The 26,297-nt window shown below is 44.8% G+C and overlaps 2 protein-coding genes and 1 long non-coding RNA gene across 3 annotated transcripts; 1 reads left to right on the top strand and 2 right to left on the bottom strand.

Moving 5' to 3' along the window:
• Nucleotides 1-977: 977 nt before the first annotated feature.
• Nucleotides 978-12,719, bottom strand: LOC127340887 (uncharacterized). Its single transcript, XM_071827820.1, has 9 exons — nt 12,393-12,719; nt 11,841-11,925; nt 11,143-11,745; nt 10,907-11,020; nt 10,257-10,515; nt 2,645-2,739; nt 2,432-2,560; nt 2,135-2,341; nt 978-2,034 (listed from the first exon to the last, which is right to left on the bottom strand). Exons 2-9 carry the CDS (start codon nt 11,913-11,915, stop codon nt 1,354-1,356), a joined length of 2,163 nt encoding a protein of 720 aa, XP_071683921.1. The 5' UTR covers nt 11,916-11,925; nt 12,393-12,719; the 3' UTR covers nt 978-1,353.
• Nucleotides 12,720-15,424: 2,705 nt separating this feature from the next.
• On the top strand, nt 15,425-17,894 carry LOC127340885 (uncharacterized). The gene is made up of 4 exons (XR_007874985.2): nt 15,425-15,839; nt 16,421-16,519; nt 16,602-16,709; nt 16,781-17,894. It is a non-coding gene; the product is annotated as an uncharacterized lncRNA (long non-coding RNA).
• Nucleotides 17,895-25,335: 7,441 nt separating this feature from the next.
• On the bottom strand, nt 25,336-25,938 carry LOC127339129 (uncharacterized). The gene has a single exon (XM_051365014.1). The coding sequence runs from the start codon at nt 25,936-25,938 to the stop codon at nt 25,336-25,338; it is 603 nt and encodes a 200-aa protein (XP_051220974.1).
• Between the last annotated feature and the right edge of the window lie 359 nt (nt 25,939-26,297).

The raw sequence follows: 26,297 nt of genomic DNA on the forward strand, positions 1-26,297 counted from the left end.
AAGGTATGGAGTCTCCGACCATAGCAAGTCTAGAAATAGTAAGGCCGGAGTCTTCGACTGAGAGCTTCCATACCCCATACTAAGAGCAAGCTAGACGCTCCGCTTAGCCAAGTCGAGGGGGGGAGTCTTTCCTTGAACTCTCCAGTCTGATACACCCCGGAGTCTTCGGTCTGGAGCTCCACAACAATAGTTTTTCTGGACTACCTCTCCAACATTATTGCTTGCTAACCCCTCTAAACACCAAAAACGCCTATAGCTACACAATCTAAAAATTTACGGGCATCATTTTTTATCTTTTCACTTTTGAGGGGTAGATCACCATCATTTTTTATCTTTCTAGCGTCCAGCATGGTCTCCTGCAGCCACCACTCACCTCGACAATTCTGCACGAAGAGAGGAAACATGGGAGAAAGGAGAAGCCGTGCATACTGATTTGGACCGTGTGGCTCGTTTGCAGGGGAAGATTGCAGTTTTGCCACGGGACGTGAGAAGCCGCGTTGGTGGTGGGGCTACCCCCGTCGCCACGTCTGGGCCCACCCCGTCACCATGTCAGTGTTACATTGGCCAATCGTATTCAGGACCGTAGATAGACATCCTGGACAAAGTACCAGGACTACAATATGGAAGCAAAGGAATGATTGGATATTCAAAGAAATTAGACCATCTTTTAGAAGTTGGAAGGCTAGTTTTTGCTTTGAGGTCACCATGCTTAAGCATAGGGTGAAAGCTTCCTCTGGTGATTCCTTATCAGCTTTGATCACCTCTCTGCCTTAGGTTTTTTCCTGTTTTTTTTTACATATGTTTTTGTAAAGTTTTTATAAGGGTTTAATAAAGGAAGCTGTGGCGGACTCCCCCACAGTCAAAGGTTTCAGAAAAAAAAAACAATATGACAGTTTCTGTGCTCCAGGATTGTTTCAGACACTGACGGTAAGTTGGAAGACTAATGATGCATTTAACTCGTTGTTTGAGCTCAAGGATTCTCACAAAAAAAAAGTTCCTTCCATTGGTCATTATGATTGCAACCTCGCATGTGGGTAGTAGCGAGCTGCACAACCTGTTCGTCAATGGGACAAAGATACCAAACACGCACTAATGCAACAAATACAATGAAATGCTTGGAACCTTGCAGTGATGGAATGTTGGTCATAACATGACATGAACACCGTATGTGCATGTCTTAGCACTACCATGCAAAAAGTCTTCGGTAAGCAATTAGACATCACAGTTAGATGATTGAACACACAAATTCCCATCGACCATTCTTCGCCATCCTACTACTTCAAACTGAACCGATCAATCACATCTTGTCAACGCGAATGTCTCTTCGTCAGTGCTACTTCGAACGGTGATGGATCACATCTTGTCAACGCGAATGTCGAGAGTCACCGCCTTGGACGCCCCTGATCCAACCAGATACGCAGGCGGCACTGTCAAGAAAGACGGCAGCTCCTCCACCACGACCTCGTCGGGCCTGGTACTGCTCGTCACCGCCTCCAACTCCCACTTGATTCTTCCCGCCGCGCTGCTCGGCGGTGGCGGACCGTTCGCCAAAAGCTTGACCGCATACCGCGGCCGCAGCGACGCACCTGCCCTGATACACACCGCCGACACGACCATGGCTGTGCCAAGCATGCCCACGGCAAGGAGGAACGCGCTGTCATCCCCTTCCCCGTGGAGCAGGAATCGTGGCGCCGACACCCGGAGCCTGTGCACTTTGCCATATTTGACCGTGTGCACCGGCACCGAGTGCAGGGCGGCGAGGTGGCCGAGGAGCACGTGCGGTGGGCCAACGAAGCCACAGCCAGGCTGCATGCAATAGCAAGGCGAGTGGGGGCACGCGCTCTCGTGGTCGTCAAGCTCGTGGTAGGGAACGGAGCTCTTGCAGCCATCGTGGCAACATTCTACCTTGGCCAAGGAAACGATATCGTCCATAATGGGGCAGGGGCTGAAGCCACCACCGTGCTCGCACTTCTGGCACTGCTCGCTGGGGAGCTCGGCAAGGCATCTGCCGCAAGCTAAATGTCTGCCATTGCACTGTCACAGAAAATTAAGCCCAAAAGCAACACATTGTATCAATCACTGACCTCCTCACAGTTCAAGACTTCAGGTAAATGCACATGTTGGAGAAAGATACCTGGAAAACAGGAGGCTTGCAAGGGCCGCAGCAGACTGTGCAATTGAGCAAACTCATGTTCAGAGCTGCAACTCGTCCGGCTCGCTTAGCTTGGCCACTGCTGGGCCGATCCACCCTTGCCTTCTTGGCGCTCCGATCTCTAGCATTCTCCATTGGCGATGTGGAACCCCGGTTCATCCCCTTGGGGTTGTCTGGAGAAACATGCATCTGAGAAGTTATAATGGAATTAGCAACACAGAAGATATTTCTTCAGAAAAAATCATAGAATATGGCAACACATGTAAAGTATCAACAAACTTGTGCAGAACACGGTTCAGAAGAAGGCCTAGAAGACTGTTGTTGCTCGCCAGCATTCTCCATACACGATGTGGAACCCCTGTCCACTCCATTGGGGGCATCGGCAGCAACATGCATGATCTCTCTAATCTGCAAAGTTCTAATCGAATTAGCAACACAGTGGATATTTCTTTAGAAAAAATCATAGAATGTGGCCATGAATGTGAAGCGTACACAAAATTTTGCAGAACGCGGGTCAGAAGGCCTAGAAGACTGCACTTCCTCGCCACTTCTTGGAAAAATTATGTGTCCTGTCAAGGAACTGGGCGCTGCAGTTGTGGAAGTGTTAGATGAAGTCACGGTACAGTTTCATCTAAAATGCACAAAATACAAATGCAACATAAAAAATAAAAGATCTTTTCTTCATTTCATTGACGTATAATTTACATCCATGAAGTGAGCTTCTGAATATCGAGAGTCGTACATGAATAACAAATAAATCATTTACAAAGGGAGGCGGGCGAATAGCGCCCAAGCTTGGTTGGTCTATCGTGAGAGGTAGTGGATGGTGATGAGGGCATGCAGGCGCAATAAATGAAGCATAGCTGGAATTGGAAAATAGTGTAATACGTTGTAGCCTGTATGCACCAAATCGCATGTACTACATCATGTACGAATTAAATTCCAGGTCATTGGGCAGGAGATCGACATCAATTCCGTCTGGTTTCCTGGTACAGGTTTCAACCGGGACAGGATGTAGATGGTTTGTTCTGGCCCATTCTATACCAATTGACATGAGCCGCAAATGTTTTGGTTAGTGCATCGCGTCAGCCCATCCAGTTGCAGTTCATCATTTTCACACCCCTGAGACGGTACTATGGGAGTTAAGAGTTGATCCTATACCCAAAACCTACTACCTGCATCTTTGCCCACACGCTCGAGGCCGGAAATGGCACGGTGGAACCGTATGTGGCGGCGCTACATTAGCACCCTACAGTGTGTTCGTAGTTTGAAAGAACTTCTGACACAAATGCGTCGCAATGGGGAGGAGGTAGAAGCAGTCATTGGTTGTTCAGCCTTGCCGTCTATTTGCCAACCCTCCATCCCTCCTACCGTTGTTGTTGGAGATAGCCAGAGCGCAGAATCTGGCTACTCAGGGACAAAGGCAACCTGCATAGGAATCGCTGACAAGGAATTGGTGTCTGAAGGATCTGTAAATGGAGGCAAAACTTGAGGTGAAAACGCAATCGTCTCTGGATGGAAACTAAGGTACTGTTCCTGATCTAGAATCTAGGGTAATCGTATGCGATTAATTTTTTATGTTTCCTCGTGATCCAGAAACTGAAACAGTTCTGCTTGTACTAATTAGATATAAATATTGATTCTGTACACATATTTTCTGGAGGGTAAGACGGTTAGTGCATATCTCGCTGTGAGTTGCTTAGGCGATGGCACATTAAAATAGTTCCATGATAGCATTTTCAGGAGATGTGATTTGTTGCTATTCCACAACTGTTTGATCTTTTGTTGCCGATTAGCTGCAGGTAATCACATTTTACTAGGAGTTGTTCTGTTTATCAATCCAGTTGGTCAGTTTGGCACCTGACTAATGAACAGTGTTCCAGTAACTAAGTAGTTTACATTTCAGGAAATTTGGTAGCAATTTTTAGTTTCTACACCTATTTGTCTGGAATCCATTGCGAACTATATATGGTTAAAACTTTTAGCGCCAAGCTAGCTGTGAGTTGGTGAGATTAGATAATGCATTGCTTATAGCAAAGAATAAAAGTGTGCCCTTCTTGATATGGGACAAATTGTTTGTCTCCTGTATATACTAATTGTTGAGAAAAAAAATACTGACTAATTGTTGTACTGACTAATACTCCTATGGATATGAAACCCAATAGAAATTCATTGGGGCGTAACCCTCTCAGCGACGCTCCATATCGGAACCCGGGTGTGGTGTTAAATGAGCAAGGGCTGGGCCACACCGCCTTAGTGGCGCGCCATATCGGAACCCGGATGTGGTGTTAAATGAGCAAGGGCTAGGCTGCCACCGCCATAGTGGCGCACTACATCTTTGCCTGGAGTAGTGTTAAGTGAGCAAGGGTCTTTGCATCTCTCTCGACGGATGAGAAGGGCAAAGAAGCTAGCCGAGGCAAATAGGCTGCGGGTGGGTAGTTGGAATGTAGGATCCTTGACCGGGAAGCTAAGGAGTTAGTGGATGCTGCGATCAGGAGGCGTGTAAATATCCTTTGTGTCAGACTAGATGGATGGGTCAGAAGGCGAGGGAAGACGAGAATACCGGCTTCAAGCTTGGGTATTCAGGTTCAACCGTTACTAGGAACGGCGTAGGCGTCCTCATAGACAAGAGCCTTAAGGATGGAGTAGTGGACGTTCGGAGAAAGGGGGATAGGATCATCATAGTCAAGCTAGTACATGGGAATCTTGTCCTGAACGTTGTTAGTGCTTATGCCCCACAAGTTGGGCTCGACATGAGCGCTAATAGGCAGTTTTGGGAGGACTTGGAGGATGTTGTCAGAAGTGTTCCATCAAATGAGAAGCTCTTCATTGGAGGAGATCTCATGGCCATGTGGGCACAACTAACATAGGGTTTGAGGGTGTGCATGGAGGCTTCGGGTATGGTGCCACAAACCAGGAGGGTAAAGACATCCTGGGCTTTGTGGTAGCCTATGACTTGTTAATCGCTAACACCTTTTTTAAGAAGAGGCAATCTCACTTAGTGTCCTTTAGTAGTGCCCAACACTAGCTAGATTGATTATGTCCTCACTAGGAGAAGGGATATGAAGGCTTGTTTGAATTGCAAGGTGATCCATGGGGAGTGTGTTATGGCGCAACATAAGCTTGTGGTAGTCGACTTTCGTTTTCACACTCGTGTGATGCGGGATAAAGGCACCAAAATCACAAGAACGAAGTGGTGGAAGCTCAAAGGGGAAGCACAACAGACCTTTCGGGAGAGGATGATCATGGAAGGACCATGGGACAAAGAGGGAGATGCGGATAGCATGTGGGTGAAGATGGGTACTTTCATTCAGAAGGTAGCCAGGGAGGCGCTTGGAGTGACAAAAGGTAAGAAGCCGGAAGCTAAGGACACATGGTGGTGGAATGAGGATGTCCAAAGTGTCATCAAGGAGAAGAAGTGCTACAAGAGTTGGCACCACGATAGAAGCACAAGCAACATGGTGAAGTACAAAGAGGCCAAGAAGAATGCAAGGCGAGTTGTGAGTGGAGCAAGGGGACAGGCCTACGATGAGCTATATGATAGATTAGGCACAAAGAAAGGCGAGAAGGATATCTACAAGATGGCGAAAATTCGTGAGGAAGACGAGGGACCTCAACCAAGTTAAATGCATCAAGGACGAGGCTAATCAACTTCTAGTGAAAGATGAAGAGATCAAGAACGGATGGAGGGAGTACTTTGATGGGTTATTCAATGATGGGAACGAGGGCACTATGCCCAAGCTGGATGACTCCTTTGATGACACCAATAGGCACCTCATGCGGAGGATCCAAGAACTTGAGGTTAAAGAGGCCCACAAAAGGATGAAATGGGAAAAGGCCCTTGGCCTTGATGATGTTTCAATTGAGGTGTGGAGAAGACTTGGAGACGTGGCAATAGTATGGCTAACTAAGCTATTCAACAACATTTTTCGATCAAACAAGATGCCCGGAGAGTGGAGGAAAAGCATATTAGTATCTTCAAGAATAAAGGAGATATTCGAAGTTGTACTAATTATCAAGGGATTAAGCTTATGAGTCATACTATGAAACTTTGGGAGAGAATCATTGAGCATCGCTTGAGGAGAGTGGCGAATATCACTAAAAACCAATTCAGTTTTATGCCTGGGAGGTCGACTAGAGAGGCGATTTTCTTACTTCGCCAACTTATGGAGAGAGATATAAGGAGAAGGACCTACAAATGGTCTTCATTGACTTGGAGATGGCGTATGACAAGATACCAAGGGCGGTCATGTGGTGGGCGCTTGAGAAACATAACGTTCCAACAATGTAAATTACCCTCATTAGAGATATGTATGACCGTGTTGTGACAAGTGTTCGCGCATGTGATAATGAGACTGATACCTTCCCAATCATGATAGGACTACATCAAGGGTCAGCCTTGAGCCCATACATGTTTTCCTTGGTGAAGGATGAGGTGACCAAGGATACACAAGGAGAAATTCATAGGACTACATCAAAGGTTAGCCTTGAGCCCATACATGTTTTCCTTGTGATGGATGAGGTGAGCAAGGATATACAAGGAGATATTCTTTGGTGTATGCTCTTTGCTAATGATGTGGTGCTAGTAGATGAAACTAGGGCTGGCGTAAATAGGAAGTTAGAGCTTTGGAGGCAGACGTTGGAGTCAAAGGGGTTTAGACTTAGCAGGACCAAGACGAGTACATGTGATGCGTCTTTAGTGGGGTTGCCAACGAAGACATAGATGTCAGATTAGAAGGACAGATAGTGCCTAAGAGGGACACCTTTCGATACTAGACGGATCAATGTTGCAAAGCAATGGTGATATCGACGGTGATGTTTGCCACATGATCAAGGCAGGGTGGATGAAGTGGTGGCAAGCATCTGGTATCCTATGCGACAAGGTTCCACAAAAGCTAAAAGGTAAGTTCTATAGGACGGCAGTCAGACCAGCGATGCTATATGGGGCAGAATGTTGGCCAACTAAAAGACAACACATCTAACAAATGAGTGTCGCGAAGATGCGCATGCTACGATGAATGTGCAGCCATACAAGAAGGGACCGGATTAGGGATGAGGTAATTCGTGATAGGCTAGGCGTGATACCAATCGACGAGAAGCTAGTCCAACACTGGCTAAGGTGGTTTGGGCATATCCAGCGTAGGCCTCCTGAAGCAACAGTGGATTTCTAAGAAGTATGGAGGAGACTAGAAGGGGTAGAGGACGAGCAAAGTTGACTTGGGTGGAAGCGGTAAAAGAGACTTGGGATTGGAATGTACCTAAAGTCTTGGCTCTTGATAGGACTGCATGGAGATCAGCGATCCATGTTCCCGAATCTTAGTTTACTCTCTTTTTCCTTGTCGTTCTTGTTTTGGCTTCCTTTAATTTTTGTTGGGTTTCATATCTAGCCTACCCCAACTTGCTTGAGAAAAAGGCTTTGATGTTTTTTGTTTGTAGTAATCATGTCTGCATTTTGTAATGACGAAAAAAATGAACTGTCAATTATAGGTATCGGGTAGGAAAAGCACCTCCAGAGAGGACACTGAATTCTTCACGCGTGAGTGCTTTTAAACAAACCTTACATGACTACCCAACTAGAGGCAATGGTGAAATAATTGTACTGTCTGTTGGTGTTACATTTGATTAGGTGAAGCTTATGATTGGTACAATCTGTATTCCTAAGAACAAGGATTTGGTGTTTGATATGGGAAAAGCAGGCTAAATCGTGAATCGAGTGAAATGCGTGCAAGAAATTGTTCGAGGGTGCGCAGTAAGTGATTTAGAAAAAAATCCCTACATTTTCCTGAATTTTTTAACTCATATTTGTAGAAGATGATATTGACTTTGGTTATAATTTTACACTTGCAGGGTAAACCAAGGGTCACGGATGTCGTTTTAGATTGTTGCGTTCCAAAGATAATGGCTGCTACATTTGCGAGGGCAGGGAACGCCATTCATGATCTTTCGGCCTCATTTGGGGAAGGGGCACATTGGCCTTCGCATAAACACATTGACATTCACCATTTTCAGAGTGTTTTCTTTGCCGTGTGCTGCTCCGGGAAGAGAAAGTTGAAAACTTTGAATGGGTATTCACAGAATTCGTCAAAATGATGGGAGCAATAGTTTTGAAAGGTATTTACAAAAGGATTTCATTAAATCTATCTGCATTTTTTTTTTGCAAAACACATATCCAATGTGTTGACAAGGTGATCCCTGGTGAACGTTACGTGGCGAAGGATTTCGACAGTGACGCTAGAGAAAAATGGTTCAAGGTGCATCACGAGGTTAATGTGGAATGTGGTTATTATAAAAGCATGATGCTGCAGTAAAATTGTTGTTTGCCTAGTTGAAATGTCACTGTTTTGTTTATTCATCTATAAGTTGGAGGGAGATCACTAACGGTATTCTTTTTCCTGTAGGTGCTTGTTCATCTTCGTTGCACAGAGATCCTAGCGTTACATGTGATGAAAAGATGGACAGTAGATGCAAGAGACGTTTTACCCTTGCAACTGAAGCAATACCAAAAAGACTAGGGATTGGTGAAGTCGGTCAGCTACCAGCATTCCCAGTTATACCTCAATGCTATGGAGGTGGTTCGACTCGAGGATACAAATGTTGAGACATACAACACTGCAATGGGGACGATTAAGGAGTTGTTACCAAAACTGATTAAGATGGGTGTAGAGGGTGATGGCTTAGGACTTGTGGGGAGGCCAAGATAGCCCGTGCAGATGGAAACGTGGCTCCGATTGACCTCGAGAAGGTTCCACGTGAAGCTGGATGTACATTGCCGATGAGACTAGATGCTGCTCTTCTTGCTCCATCTAAGAATAGGAGCGGGGGGAGGCCAACCACTAGCCGCGACAGGCCTCCATATGAAACAACCTCAAAAGGGACAAGATTCTGCATGATCTGCAAGCAGCCTGGACACAAGAGCATGACATGTCCGCAAAGACCGCCAGGTGTTGCGAAGCCTCAGAAAGAAGCAAAATGTTCTAATTGTGGTTTACCTGGTCACCGGAAGAACAGTTGTGTTAAGAACGATATAGTTATTCAGATGAACCCTAGTTTGGGACACAGAAACCGATATTGGGCTAAGTCTGTACTTTAATTAGTGATTTGCTGACTAAGTGTATCCTCTATTTTTTAAACCTGTAACAGAACTATATTTAGCTACTGGTTGTGTGACCAGATTATTGCTATAATATTGTATCGACAAATTTGTTGTGTAAAATTGATCCAATGGCATCAGTTGTTCTGCGTTTTTAATTACTGTTCTGGGCATTCTGGATTATCTGGTATGAGATGTAAATTGGAAATGTAAATTCAACAACAGAAATATGATGTGGAGTACGCATCCAAATTTATTATCTCAACCAACAGCTGCAATTTGCTTCTAGTTGGTGTCTGACCCTTTGGGACAGTATTAAAGGCGCCAGCTATGATTCAAAATTCAATACTGAATATTATGACTACTGGGGTTTCAGAAGGAGCTCAAGTTCATGTTCATGTCCATGGCAGGGCAGAGGGGGGAGCGCCCCGCCAGTAAAACCACTCCCCTTGGACTAAGAATTATGTCTCCTGTTCTAAGCTCATGACTGCTCAGTGGCAAGTATGCAGGGTTCTAATTTTGAATCTGTAGATCTCACCTAATTAAGTTATAGAAAGTGTTAGCTGTGTCGAAGCTGGGCTGCTTGGGGCTGAGCGTCCTTAATGAGTTGGCTGGCATGGTGCAGGTCTTTAACCCCAGTACAGGTCTTTGGTCTGGCCACCAACCGACTCCAGCACACGGGAAAAGTACAACAAGTTTTCGGTCTGCTTGGGCTAAGATGCATACGAGTGAGGTGGTTGGTGTGCCCAGATTTTGTATTCCTTTTGCCATTTACAAAGAATTATACAGCTCAAGATACAGCGTAGGTTAGAGAAATGATGGCTTGATGGGGATAGGATAAAAGGATCACCCAAGCTTAGGTTTACTTCGGAGTTTTCGATGTACAAAATCACAAGTATACTGAATTTATAGCATATCAATTGGGACAAGTAATGTTGATAAAAAAATGCTTCTGCGCAATTTATTAAACCTGACTATAGATAATGTTATAAGCAGTGAGTGTCTGGTTTGTACCTGGTGAGCGAGGTGAGGTACCTAACTCTGCATGTTCAACAATTGCCGAGCTTGTTGTACTGGGACTTGTTATGGCAGTGTCAATCTCTGCTGAAACGGGATCCTTGTTGTTATTCTGATCAGTGTTGGTGGTAGCAAGCTTATCGCCCAGAGCATCAGTATTTGTTTCAGAATCAACACATTTGCCATCTTCAACAATGTTATCTTTTGGCATGATATCCAGCACAGCAGCATAAATTGACTCTTCTGGACGACATACCTATTTGAATCACAACAGACATCAAGTTCATTGTAGCAACATTATGCGCAACTTAAGGAATACGAATACTTCTGAAATATTCCACTCAAATGTAATTTCATAGAAGTAATTAACTTGACAGGCATTAGTTTGGCAAACAAATGTTCAATAAGCAAGGTGGACAAGTCATTGCACTGATTGCATTGTTCAATGGATGCATGTGTGTTATAGCCTAGAAGGCTGTTAATGCCTGTAGAGAGCACCATTAATTTAAAACAAGGTACATCTTCGCATAATAATGAATAGAAATAATGTTCATATTAGCGAATAGGGAACTAGTGTTTGCAATCGTATATTCAAAGAAATAGCATATTACAAATTGCTTAAAGAATTTTAGTGCACAAGTCATTACCATCAAGCTAGTGAAGGGATGTGAAACAACCCAATTGATATGTTTTGTAGTGACAACACCCAAGCGTGGAAAACCAACTGGTACTTCAAACGCAGCATGATCGATGAATACGACCTGCATTGCAATGACAAGAATTAGGATTAATTTATAGATGAACAAGCTCAATCAGCACATTCAAACAATTTGTTAGACCAAATAATAATTAATTACAGAAACGTTGTCAGAATGATTCTTACGCTCAGTATGTGGAGACATCCCTTTATAGAAACACAAGTTGTGTTGGATTCTTTATATTCCTTGATTCCTTTGAAGAGGTAGGTAGCAACGAAATTGCACCAGTCCATGTCTTTGAGTTTATCAACCTGCTTAACAGCTCCCAGTAAGGCCCTATTGACGGCCCCAGATGTATCTGGTGCTAGATAAATTCCGAGTATCGCCATCATAAATGCTATACAGAACGGTTCCTTGTCAGTTATAATGCACATTTCATTTGCCACCTCCATCGCATTCTTTGCTCTGCGATTACAAGTATACTGACAGTAGAGAGCGTCGTCAACATCTAGACCCTCTACAACTTGGATAGGGCCTGAAGGGATTCCAAGGACCCTCTTCACAAGTGGCCTTACCGGAATCGATATGCCACCTTCAAACTCAAGAGCCTCGCTGTCACAATTAAACTTATCAACCAACCACAGGGTAAGAGCGTTGTTCATCTCAAATTCACCCATGGACAAGAAGCTCCCAAACCCAATTTCCTTGACATAACCTTTCTGCTGATCATTTTCAACGATAAGCTTCATGATTTGTAAAAGGAGGTGAGGTGACAATCTGCAATCGGTCTACAGGGTATGAGGTGGATTAAAATGACTTTGACTTCAATACAACGTGAACTGAATAAACTATCCTACTGATGGTGGGGATTCCAGCATTATACCGTCCTGAAATACATGGGGTTGCCTCGCTTCCTGCTCGCACTGCGACTAGCACTCAGAGCAGGCTTCGGAGGCATGATTGTCCAACTGTTGATCTTGAAAGATAGACACAATCAGTGGAGGAGCCAGGATTGCAGCAAGCCCCGAGCAACAACAAAAGAAAGATAGAGCTTAGCAACTACTCCGAAAAAATCTCATCAAGGCATAATTTTTTTGGTTTGATTGCTAAGATGAACATATAATTTCCACTCAACTGTTAACGATCCAAGAAAGTTCATAAAATACGATAGGAAAACTATAAATGGCAATACGGGGATACAAAAGATAGTACTTGGTAACAGATAAATGGCTTAGTTGATCTGAGGCTCCTATGACCACATAAACAGTAGAAGAAGGCTCAGTTTGGGAGTTGCTGATTAGTTGGGTATTGAGACTAGCGGATGAAATTTCTTCACCTTCTACTGTTTTAGCATGAAATCGATAGCAGTTTCATTAAATCACGGAATCAGTTCAATAGGACAGGCGGGTTGAGACTTGAGAGGGATAGAGATTACCTAGCCCTTGGGGAGTTTTCCTGGGTCCTGGCTGCTGGGGGAGGGGGGATAGGGGGGACCGCCACCCAACCGGGGAACAGAAGCTCGCGGTAGGGCGGACGGAGGCGTGGAAGAAAGCAGCGTAGCAGGCGAGCCTGCCTCGGTAGTGCGGAGGTGTAGCAGGCAGCACAGCCAGCGTAATGGGGAGCGGCGGAGAAGGGCGGGGAGCAGCAAGCAGCAAGCCGGCGACGATGGAGTGGCCGGCGGCGTGGCGCCTCGCACGTCCCGCCGCAACGAGCAGCGACACGGGCAGGAAGGGTTTGCTCGTTCGTCTGCTGTGCTGTGCAGTTCATGGGCCAGTCATGTGGGTTAGTAGTGGGCTTCCACCCCGGGCCAAATCTCGAAATTGCATCCGTTAGCGCGTCGACGCACCCCTCCGACGCAACCGGGCCGGCCACACCATAGCCCCGATGCCGCGGCTGATCCCGTCGGGGAGGATGAAGAGGACAAGCCAACGACCGGGATGACGCGACCTACCACGATGTCGACGGTGGAGGCAATGCCAAGACCTTGCTCGAGAAGGAGACGACGTGGTTGGTCGTGGCTTCGCCGACGAAGGCGAGGAATGGAACTTAGGGGTGGTGGGTGCAAAGAGCACGTCGAAGACTTAGGTTTTGAGTGGGGTTATGAGGGACCTTGTCGGAACCGAAGAAGATAGGCATGGTTAGAGGGAAAGTGGAGGTAAGGGTGGTTGTGGCTCGAACACGGCGATGAGGCGACGCGGGAGTGCCTCCGGCCCGGGAGCAGCTATGTCGTCGAAGGGGGGAGATCGTGGCAATGATGATGCAATGGTAGTGTTTCTGATGGGCTTGTCCCGTATCTAACATCTTCAGGTGTTGAACGTGTATCACTCAGTCATTGAGGGGACAAAGCAACATATGCGGGACTCCAGCCATTGCGTTCGTGTTTACGAGCAAGAGGAGTAGCCAGTTTACACTTCTAAGAGCATTGTATACCTCGATATTAGAAAATAAGTATCGGTACCCCAAAACAAGTTTTGCGGTGCCACGCGGGCTCTGGCCGAACTGGCGCTAACTAGCATCGGTTCTTTTAATGGTATGAGTTTTGTTGTGCTCCAAACCCGCGCTGGTAGCGCAAATCAATATTTATGGCTTATAGATCAAACATAAAACATATAAAGAGTCATAATTTGAAGATTACAAATATTTTACAACACAATTAATTCCCAATTATTTCACAAACAAAAAACTATGCCTAATAGAACAAGTACCAATTGAAAACGTGTAAAAAAACAAGCAATCAAACAAGTTGTTGATGATCAAATCAAACATTGACAATGTGATCACAATAGCGAACAATGAAAGCCCAACAAGAAGGGGTCCATTTATTAGCCCAGGAAGAATTTGTACACAAATCTTAATTTTTAATGGACCAAAGGCTCAATAAAAAAATTGCCTCAGAAGATCAAGACGTGGCTTGTATGGTCCCATGATGGCATGTCATTGTCCCAGGCACCATCTTCATCGCCACAGGCCATTGCACAATCACCTTCACCGATGACTGTGACACCTCCATCACCGGCCATTGTGCCACCTTTGTCACCGGCTATTGTGCCATCCTCTCTACTAGCCATAGCATCGCCGCCACCACCGTCGGAATAACCATCACCACTTAAATGATCACCACCATCAGAATGACCATCACCACCACCCAAAGAAGCGTCACCACTGGCCATAGTGGCAAGATACTCTTGCTTCTCCATTGCATGATCTCCATTCGTTGCATCTCCCAAAACTCTTTTACAAATACATCCAGCCTCGCGGTTATGCGGACCCACGAAAGACGTCGCTTTGCCACCATTGGTGGCCTCCAACATCGACGTGGGACTTGCCCCAAAGCTCACACCCGCAAGAGCACCGCCTCCTTGCTTGATGTGGTTGCCATGTCTCTTACGCTTTGCCCCAGAGGTGGTAAGATTGGGCGTCATTGTCGGGACGGTGGAAGGAGAGAGGGGTGGAAGGTCGGGGTGACCTCCATGATGGCGACCAGACGGCGAGGCTAGAAGAGGCGGGGTCAGAGAGATCACCGGCGTGGGGAAGCTCAAGGTGCGGAACTGAAATGTCACTCCCATCAATTATTGCGAGTCTATAGGGGAGCGAGAAATTCGAGTGGCTGAACCGACTCTCTCTAGATTTCTGCGCCATTTCTAGCACCCTGAAAAATATATCAAGGCCAGGCCTTTTTTTGGGTATCCTATCTACGTGAATCTTTTCTTTTACCAAAAAAGTATATCGGCGACCATTATATGGGCTGGCGGGATCATCTAAAGATGCTCCAAAATATAGGTCATAATATTCAAAATACTTGTATTTGTCAATAGGTTTTATCTTTTGACTAGCTGCTAAAATGTTATTGTTTTACAATATTTTGCTACGGAAAATTCACATTTTACCTAGAGCCTAGGTTCTTTGCCTACTTTTTTTTTGCGCGAAACACACTATAGACGTAGAAGCTCACAAATAGATACATGCACCCAACCCAAGAAACGAATGCAGCATGCATACATATCCTACCTATATGAACACCTTAAAAACACTTAGTCGAAGAATCGATCTGTTTAGGTAGCTTTGAGATTGACGATTTGCTACCGACGAAAATATCGCCTCCTATTAATGAATATTTCACCATTATGATATACCAAAGGGTTAAACTCTGGTGATGCGACTGCCTCTCTAACCATTCAACTGGTTCTTGTTCTTTCTCTGAAGTTAATTAGTAGCATTCTTTTTTTTGCGGGTAAAGTTAATTAGCAGTCAAAAGGATAGAAAAGCACTAAACCACAGTTGCTGGTTCTCCTTCTTTCGCTGGAGCTAATTAGCCTCCAGAATCGAGAAGGTAGAAAAGCAGTAAACAAGAAAGATGAATTTACGTGAGAAAATGTTCTAAAAAGAAAAATTACGTGCGAAATAATTGGGAAATGTTCAGATGAAATGTGCGCGTTTTGCATTTCCGTATGCGCGTGTGGGCCCACAGCCGCCCAGTGAGACAAGAAAACTCCAGTCCGAGCTCGCCAAATGTATCGCTCTTCTTCCCCCCACCCCTCGTCGGAAGATTTCTTCCGCGCCTCCAGATCTCCGACTCCGATGCCGCCCCGCCCCGCCATGCCCTGCCCCCTCTCCATTTTCCTCCCCTTCTCAGCGCTCTCCATTCCAAACTCCAGCTGTGGCCGGTCGAACCATGGTCGTTCGGACCGTCGTGACGGCGCCCTTGGTGGTCACACCGCCCCTGCTGATTCGACGGCAACGGGAGCTATACATCGTGGTGACCGTCCTGTCCCTGCTGATTGGACGGCCACCGGTGCCATGTCGCGGTTACCGAGCCGGCCCTTGCTGATTCGACGGCCGCCACGCCAGATCTACACGTCGTCGTACCCCCAGTCCCCCAAGTGTTAGTTTTCCTCTCTCGTTTTGGCAGTGGTGTATGCCCAGCAATAATCTCGAATTTTGATTTGATTTTAGGTGGGGATTGGGGGGTGTCTAGAGATCGATCATTCTAGTGTTCTTTTATTGGTTCAGTCACTTATGTTGCTGTCAGTCCGATCATTCTAGTTTTTTTTTATTTATCGGCGCTCTTGCTGTGCAAGTCCTTCCTACTAAGCAACTTGTAACCAAGATGCTCAGCCCGTAAGCCCTGTGTTTATATGGTGTCCAACCACTTTTGAACCATTTTAATAAGTTCACGTAGTGACATAGCCACGTTGATCCATTTGGGCAAGCACAACAAAATGGTTTGTTCTGTAGTTACCTAGTCAACCTTAACTGCAAATTATGTTGCTTGCTCAGGTATTTACTATTTAGTGGTTGTGATTTATTGATAATATTATATGGTAAAGTATACCAGCTCAAATGGAAACTTAACATGAGTGCTATGGCATGATGTAGATGGATAGTACTGGTATCATTTGTTTCCAGTTCGTAGGCTTACATTTTTTTTTGACATTAAGTGGGTCAATTCTGGGTTGAGTTCAGGGTTCAAAACAACTTGGTTGCCTGTTTCGGAGTAAGAAGACAATGAAATACTACTCATACACTATTACACATCTAAAGATATCTACATACTGCAAGAAGGTGAGCAGATGCACTCTTTCATCTGTTTTGAGCAAACCATTTGTAGCCACTGCCTGACCTGCTATGTGTATTTCTCTGCTAGAAACAATTATCTCATCGAGGGATCTAGAAGCAGCAGTAGAAATAGCATTGAGCTTCCATGAAGCTGCAGTCTGCTCCTGCATATGACAGTTCAAGAGAAGGAACCATGGTATAACTACAACTTCTCTTCAATTATTATTTGTTCATGTCTTATTTTGTATTCTTGGTGGTTCTCTGCAGGGATGCAGGGACATAGTCTATGATATTCACATATTCAGAGAAACTTTCAGCTTAGTTGCCTTGGTGAGTTACTTAAAACCTGATGTTCATGTTTGTGCATAATTGATTTACAGATTATTTCGTCATGCACAGAAACCTTTGCACTCACTCAAGTATTCATTGAGAATGCTTTGAGAATTAGCATATGTGGTTGCTCATATTCATTTTATATTCTGGTTTACCAGCATCTTCTGATGATTATTGGTTTGTCAACTAGGTGGTAGGTCCTCATAACTCGTCCAATATATTTCGTTACAATTTGCAAGTAAACACCGTCATGTTTTTTCTAGTTATACATCCTTGTTTGTGAGTGTTCCCTTAATCGTTAGTCCATATGGACCACATTATTCTGGTTGCTCGTATTCATTTTGTATTATGGTTTACCAGCATCTTCTGGTGATTATTGGTTTCTCAACTAGGTGGCAGGTCCTCATTTTTTATCACCTAGGGGAACTTGTCCAATATGTTTCGTTACAATTTGCATGTAAACACCGTCATGTTTTTATGGTTATACATCCTTGTTTGTGAGCGCTTCCTTAATTGTTAGTCCATATAGACCACATTATTGAAAGTGAAACTGTCTAGTATAGTCTTTTTGCTTATATCAAACTTCTCTAATTTACATGTATGCCATCAAAATTATAGCAGATTATTCATGCCTTATATGAATGTGCTAAGCTGCTTGTCACCACTATTTTCTGGAAAATGTTGACTCTTCAGATGTTCTTAACCAACAGCCTGATGCGAATGCTCAAGGGATGTTTGGGGTTTTTTCTGGTGAAATTGGCACAGACTTGGTGAGCTTATCACTACTTCTACGCAGCCAACCACTACCTTGATGTCCCGGGACTATTGAGCAGTTTTCATGCTTGTAGATTTTTTTTTATGTAAAAACTCTAGCTGATACTTGGTCAGACCTATGGCATATTGTACATGCTGATTGAGTTCTGCTAGCCGTAACAAATCTAGCTAGCCAATATTTTGACAAACATGCAATTCCTATGTACAATTCTAACTTGCATGTGCGATTAATATTAACAGGTATTTCAGGTATGAAATAATGTTTGCTGAGCTATGACTGAAATGATTGGCATGTTGTAACTTTTGGTTTGAATTATGAGTTAGTATTTGAAATATCAATGATATGCAATTCAAATTAAACTATGGCACGGATGAACCTGTGCATCCCTAAAATTAAATTCAAAAGAGTAAAATGCACCGGAGGTCCTATAAGTTTGGACCATACCTTATGCGGGTCCTATAAGTTTGGGCCATACGGCATTATCGAGCTCTAATCTAGGTTCAATCGGCAAAAAATACGAAATTTTGGTACAAAACTAGAAGCTACTATGGTTTCGAAACTTAATGGACCGTCTATTCATGATTTTCACTTCCTCACCTATGCCAGGTGTGATCTGTATGGCAGCAAGCTTTACAAGTAGTGACCATCGGTAAATAATGTGTGATGCAAAAAATAGAGTGGACATGAGTGGTATGCCAAACTACATTCCATATTCAGTCATGATAGCATTTGTGTGATTTTGACTTCTGAAATATGTATCTAATTCAACTTAGTCTTAGTGTTGAGATGCTTTGATTATTGAAATAAATAGACCCCTTGCTTTCTTGCTTGGTTTTGTTTTGTTAGTTATTGTGTGTAAATATAATCATGGGCGGAGCCAGGATGAAAAATGAGTGGGGGCAAAAAAAAAAAAAAAAACCAAGCTCACAACAACATAGGAACTAAGGACAAAAAGAACGTATTTCCTTATACGATAATATTGCCACATTAAGATATGGTGAGTTCATTCCAGATTTTCAGAAAGTGAAGTTCACAAAAAGAACATATTTCCTTATAAATTCGCTCCATAGCTTCGCTCCATAGCGAGAGAGTAAAACTAGGCTCAGTCAAGCCATTTGCATGGGAACTAATACAATACTGACATGGAATTTGAAACAGAAAATAATTAAGAAATCATAACAGAGGGATTGACAAGAGGAATTGGTGAAAAACTTGGTGAATTGGGGCTTACCTTGATGTCGAATTAGGCAATCTTCGAAGTTCTAAGGATGGACAGTCGCCAGTTGTCCAGCCGGCGTGCACAGCGGACGGAGACGGCGGTTGCCGGAGAGCGGAGGCGACGGCACAAGGCGGGCGGCGAGAAGGGCAACAGGCGGGGTGATCAAGATCAATGTTGATGCAGCTATGGGAAAGAATACGCGGCGAGGATCAGTAGCCGCAGTGGCGAGAGATGACTCTGGGAAGTTTGTGGGTGCTTCTGCGGTGGTGTTGAGCGGGCAGGTCGCGGCGGAGACGGTAGAAGCACTGGCGTGTCGGGAGGCGATCGCCCTTGCTCGAGACATCAACGCTCGGCGGGTGCGGGTGGCGAGCGACTGCAGCAATGTGATTGCAAGCATTGAAGAAGGAACGCGGGGTGTCTATGCTCTCATTACTATGGAGCTGAGGGATGCAAAGCGGGATTTTGAGGAACTCTCGTTCTGTCACGAGAGGAGAGGTTCGAATAAGTAACCTCATTCTTTAGCTAAGTTTGTAGTGTCAGATGATCTAGACCGCCAAGTTTGGTTTTTATCGCCACCGGATGGCGTTTGTATCCCGATGTTTGTGAGATAATAAAGGCGGGTGGATCTCTCTCAAAAAAAAAAAAAAAAAAAACGCAGGGAAGAGTGGCTGGATAGTGACCATCCAGTAGGCCAAATGCACGATCCAGAAGAGAAGAGCAGCTTTAGCAACGGATTAGCAAGTCACATGCTGACAGAAGAAAAATCACCAGCTTCAGCTGATGTTTGTGGGTCGCGACCAGAGCGGCCAGGACCAAGCGCTCCTGCCATGGTGACTTTAGTGTCTCATCCGACAGTACAGGAAAAGAGAAAACGAAGACCAACTGCGGAAATTTTCCGTAATGTTTTGGATTTGTACTCACCGGCGGCTCTTCGCGGAATTAGTCCAGTCCGGACAAGATGTGAAGAAGGGGGGCAAGGTCGAGTTTGGTGTTTACGAACCAAGGAAGAGGTGAAGCCCGAAGACGCGGACAAGGAGAACGGTCGGCGTCAAGCCATGGAGAAGCCATCGAAAGTAAAGTCGGTGACATGGAAGATACAAGGAACGACGGAAGCAATGTCGACGATGATAGCCGAAACGGTGCAAGCAATACCGAGGGTAACACCTACGCAAAGTAAGTGGCGTATTTGGGACCCTGGTCGAAGTGAAGCACACGTCGTGCTTAGGGGGGTGATTGTTAGGATTAAGCACGATCCGACACCGGCAGGGTGTCGTGTGCTCCGTCCGTATACGGACCGTATACGAGTGTCCGGGTAGGATTAGTGTTGCACTCCTAATCGGTTTGCATCTAGGTCTAGCTTAGCATATATATATATGTAACTACCCCTTGTAATCTGTACCCAGAAATTAAGAGAAAAGAAAGACGAGGCTCAACACGAGCCTCTAGCAATCAAATCGTGTTTCTGTGCACTAGTGGAAAAGAGGCCTTTCGTCCTACCCTTTAGTCCCCGTTTTGAACCAAACCGGGACCAATAGGGGGTATTGGTCCCGGTTCATCATGAAAACCCTTTAGTCCCGGTTTGTTTGGACCCTTTAGTCCCGGTTGGTAATACGAACCGGGACTAAAGGGTGGTCTACAAACCGGGACTAAAGGGTGGTCTAGTCCCGGTTGGTAATACGAACCGGGACTAAAGGGTTTTTTGCCTCCCCATGCACCTCCACACCCCCCCCCCCCTGGATCGCCTTTTTTAATACTGTAAAATAGAAAAGAAATTGATACAAAATTCAAAAAATAAAATGTTTTCGGATTCTTGTATGTTATGCAACCTACTATTAGGGAAAATTAACAAATTTGAATTTTCACTTATTTTGCAAAAATGTTTTGAAAAATGGTAAAATCGCAATAACTTTTGCGTACGAAGTCGAAAAAAAACGTATAATATATCAAAAAAATCCTGGGAAAAAGTTACATCCGAATTCACCCGGGTTTACCCGGTTAGCCAATTTTTAGATTCTCAAAATTCCAAATGAAAATATGAAAGCAGGAAGATTTTAGTTTTTGCCAGAAATTCAGAATTTTATTTTTTAAAATTTTTTAAAATAATAATTACATCATGCATAAAGATTACTATTACTTAACCATAAAGTTAGCCAATTTTTTAGATTTTCAAATTTTCAAGTTTGGCAAAAAAATAATAAAAAATAATAAATTAAAAAAACAATTATAATACAAATTTAAAAAATTATAATTATAATTACCACAACATGTACGTTATTAGTTTTGTTTATTAAAATAATTTTTTGGAATTCGAATAATAAATAAGTGTGACATCGACCAACATGTTAATAGGATTGATATGATACTAGTATCACAACATGCGCGCGAAGCACTTGGAAGCGAGATGGGAAAGGAACTTGGAAGTTAAGCGTGCTACTGCTGGAGTAGTGGGAGGATGGGTGACCGAGCGGGAAGTTGGACCACGAGTAAGTAATTTGACTAGAGATTAAGGGTAGTTAGAGATTAAGGGTAGTTAGAGATTAAGTGGAGTTAGAAACTAAACTAGTTAAATAACTGAAATACTAGAAATTCTGAAAAAATAGGAAAAAAAAGAGGAGCGAAAAATAATTGGGAACCAAATAGATAAAAAAAATAACGAAATAACCTTTAGTCCCGGTTCGTGTTACAACGGGACCTTTAGTCCCGGTTTGTTTTACAACCGGGACTAAGGACTAAAGGGGGGGACCTTTAGTCCCGCCTAATTGGTCCCGGTTTGGAAACCGGGACTAAAGGCCCAAATGAACCGGGCCTATAGCCCCGTTTTCCCCTCTCAATCAAAAAAAAACACCAGATCATTTTTCAACACGCTATATTTTTATTCCTTCATGTGATATGTGTTATCCTTGGAGCGTCTTTACTTTTTGCTGTGTGTTTACTTTCAAAAAAGTTGGATCCCATCATTCATGTTTACTTTGGAGTGAGACACGCTCCACCGCTTTGCATATTTACTTTGGAGTGAGACACGCTCCGCTGTTTTGCATGTTTATTTTGGAGTGAAACACGCTCCACTGTTATGCATTTTGCGTTGGAGAGAGACACGCTCCACTTTTACATTTATTTGAGTTTCAATAGCTCTCTGTACATGTACTCTTTTTTCATATATATATATGAGAGTTGTTTGATTTCATTTGGTTGGCGTTGGAAGCATGAAAAAAAAATACGTGTATGTGATGCAAATGAAAGCATTTTTAGACTGTGGCATAGTTATTTTTTGCATATCTTGCTAGATGTTATTCTCATGATGAGCTTGTTAATTATTGTTTCATTATGATTAGTCTCAAATATTGAGAGTGTGTAGTGTGCCATTGAAGGTTTTTAGCATACAATAGACAAGCATAATATTGTGGTATATATTCTCCTGTGAATGTTTTTATTTGGGTCGACTTGGCACATGTTTTGCAACATGTTATGACTACATTCCAGTCAATTCTTGCCTCTATGATCATTTAGTTTTCAACTTGTGTATCACTTTGTGCTTTGATTAATATATTTTGTCGTTGTGCATGATTATGGCCATTATGCTCTCTTAGTTGGTCGCACCCGGTCTTTTTCTAGCCTCCATTTGTATGAGTATTTTATTCATGCATCCAACCACCAAAAATCAAATAAGACAAAGTGTACACCATATCTACCTATATGTAGTATTTCGTTGCCATTCCATAGTAGTTTGCTCGTGTGCTACCATTAAAACATTCAAACAGTTCCTCGTTTTGTGACATTGTTTTTAGCTCATGAGGAAGTAAATTAAAATTGTGGTTATCGTTTTCCATACTAGTTAAGTAACTCAAAGACTCGCGAGCTTCATCTTGCTTGTCACATAAAAAAGTATATAAAAAAAGAAGATCTGGTTTGACCACAACTTCCAATAGGGGAAGAAAATAGGAAAATTATAAGAAAAGGGCACTCCTCCATGGTTTGTGATTGCTTGGTCGGTACCCGAGGATTCGGTTAGCCATGGTATGTGTAAACAAAGGTTGGGAGGAGTGTCACAATTTTATAAGTAGTATAAATGAAAAGAGGCTTCGCCCAAATATTTCGGAACCGCTCTCAAACTTGCTTAGTATGGAAGATGACAATAGCTTTTTTTTACTACTCGTTGACATGAACAACCACCTCCCAAAAGTGCATTTTATACTCTTTTTGTTTCAATAAAAAGCTCTAACACATGAGTGATCTTACTCTTTTTGTTTAATTTTTGAACTAACATTTGAAACTGGTGGCAACTAGCAGGTTCGGTGCCGCCCCCTAGGGAGACACCGGGGGCAACTCCACGCGCGCCGCCAGAGCCCTTCGCCGATGCTGCTCCCCACTCCGCCGCTGCCGTCGGCCCTTGCCGCGACGGCGGCGGGCCCTGCCACCGAAGGTGGTTTGGGGGCGGAGGTCGCCAGGGAAGGCCGCCATGGCTGTTAGGGTGGGTGTGGCCGGCTCATCTTTGTGCAGCAACCAGGGCGGCACCCTTGGTTGGGGTGGTGGCGGAGATCCTCGCATGGCGGCGCCATGGCCGGTGGTGAAGAAGCAGGGCCGGCGGGTGGTGGTCGTAACCTTAGATCTCGATCTGGGTACCCCTGCCACCGCCCAGATACTCTTCGCTGCGTGGTTGGGCCGGATCCGGTGGGGGATCGACCCTGCTCGGCCGTCTCCTTTCCCAGTGCTGGTCTAGCCTCAGGGCTGCTGGTAGGGTTTAGTGTGGCGGCTTGCAGGTTTCCGGCGGGTGGCGTGGGGGCTGCTCGCAAGGCTTGAATAAAGGTGATGGTCCTAGGGTCTTCTTTTGCGAAGATGAAGATCTTTCGGATGCCGATCCTTCTTCATCTACCTGGAGTGATGAGTTCCAGAAGGCGACACCGGTGAATGGAACAGTGCATCTTTTGCCTGGAGTTTGCTGGATCGGGAGGTATTCGGTCGCACACACCCATGCTTTTATTCCGACCGTTTGGTTCTAGAGGGAGCGGCGCGAAGCTCTATTCTGTGCTGCTATCAGATGTCATTCTGATCATTGTGAAAATCAGAGGCGGGGAATACCATGAAGGCTAGATTGGAGGAATAGCAATAGAGGTTCGAGTCTATGCACGATCAAAGTTAGAATGACCAATACTATGCACATTTTGTTCTACCATATCTGATTGTTGCCATACTTGGAATCATGGAGGTAACGTTGTATAATTACCCCCTGACATATGTGAGCTTCTTCGTCTTGTTTCTTTTCTTGGCTCTCTAAATTAGAACCATTGTGAATGCTAGATACTCCGTGAAGCCATTACACCTAAATCAATGTACTATGATCTGGTGCAAAGGATCCCTCATAATTATATTTTGTGAACTAAAACAAACACTACTAGAAAACATGCCTTTCGCCATGCCCCTTTTGTCTCGGCTGTGTCACGGGCCGGGACCAAAGGTCTGGCTATGTTTCCCCAAATCCGCTCAATCGTTCGGCATCCATAGGTTCTGGTTCGTTAGGAATTTTTTGTCCCGGTTGGTATCCTAAACCGGGAACAAAGGGTTTTGCGGCTCGCTGCGGCTGACATCACCCCTTTAGTCCTGCCTGGTGACACGAGCCGGGACATAAAGTCGAACGCTTCGTTCATGTGGAACCGTTGCCATTACTGGCGCACAGAGAAATCGATTGTCACGCGTCGGCCACGGGGATTTGGGTCGCCAGCGCTGGCGGCCAGCCACGTGAATTGATCACCCGGTGGCTGGCATGTTTATCTTCATCTTCTTTTCCTTTATATGCCTCACATCTTTCCATCTTTCCACACACATTATTCACATCTCCATCTCATCTCCTCTACCAAAATATCTCCTCTTCGTCGATGTTTCGGACTCAATGGAGCACCTCCCGCGCGACCTGGCTCCTCGAACTCGGGTATACCACCTCATGGCAGAATGGATGTCTTTCAAGATCACCGTCGCTCTCCCTGCAAGAAGGGTGGAGAAGTGGATCCGCGTCATGAAGAGGGACTACCTCGACAACGCACCAATCAAGTGCATCGGCTTGGACTGCGAGTTCACCAACCCTCGCGAGAGTGATCAGCGCGCCACCGTCCTTTAACTCTCGGTGGCGTATGAGATTTTGATATTCTAGATTTGCCAGGCTGATGAAGTGCCAGAAGTTCTCAAGGAGTTTTTGCAGGACGAGACCATCAAATTCTTCGGGGCGGCTATCGGCAAGGATGTGGAAATGCTGAGTCCCTAGGGTATTCATATTACTTCTGCGTTGACCTCCAGAAGATACTCCCGAATCGCACCAATAATCCAATTCTGAGTCTATATGATTCGGTGAATTCTATCATTGAGACAAATCTTGAGAAAAAAAGAGGAAGAAGTAGAAGAAGAAGGACGTCGCGGAAAAAAAAGAAGATGAACTGATATTTGGGTGGGCCAATGTTCCATTGAGCTATGAGCAAATGCGCTATGCCGCTCTAGACGCTCGTCTTCTCAAGATAACTCCTTGTCAACTAGGTGCCAATAACTCCTAGCCATCTCGAAGCTCAGACGAGCGTCCAGAACGGCATAGCGCATTTGTTCGTAGCTCAATGGAACATTGGCCCACCCAAATATCAGTTCATCTTCTTTTTCTTCCGCGGCGTCCTTCCTCTTGTACCTTTTCCTCTTTTTCTTCTCAAGATTTGTCCCAATGATAGAATTCGCCAGATCATATATACTTGGAATTGGATTATTAGTGGGATTCGGGAGTATATTTTGAAGGTCGAACGCAGAAGTAATATGAATACCATAGGGACTCAGCATTTCCACATCCTTGCCGATAGCCGCGCCGAAGAATTTGATGGTCTCATCCTGCAAGAACTCCTTGAGAACTTGTGGCACTTCATCAGCCTGACAAATCTGGAATACCAAATTCTCAGACGTTACCGAGAGTTGAAGGACGGCAGCACACTGATCACTCTCACGGGGGTTGGTGAACTCGTAGTCCAAGCTGACGCACTTGATTGGTGCGTTGTCGAGGTAGTCCCTCTTCACAACGCGGATCCACTTCTCCACCCTTCTTGCACGGAGAGCGACCGTGATCTTGAAAGCCATCCCTTCGGCCATGAGGTGGTATACCCTAGTTTGAGGAGCCGGATCACGCGCGAGGTGTTCCATTGAGTCTGAAACATCGACGAAGAGGAGAGCTTTTTGGTAGAGGAGATGGGATGGAGATGTGAAGAATGTGTGTGGCAAGATGGAGAAGATGTAAGGCATATAAAGGAAAGGAAGATGAACAGGCCAGCCACCGGGTGAGAAATTCCCGTGGCTGGCTGCCGGCGCCGGCGACCCAAATTCCCGTGGCTGGCTGCCGGCGCCGGCGACCCAAATTCCCGTGGCCGGCGCATGATGATCGATTTAATGGCGATGCTTCCGCGGGAACGAAGCGTTCGACTTTATGTCCCGGCTCGTGT

This window comes from Lolium perenne, chromosome 3 (assembly GCF_019359855.2).
Source record: "Lolium perenne isolate Kyuss_39 chromosome 3, Kyuss_2.0, whole genome shotgun sequence".
Lineage (NCBI taxonomy): Eukaryota > Viridiplantae > Streptophyta > Magnoliopsida > Poales > Poaceae > Lolium > Lolium perenne.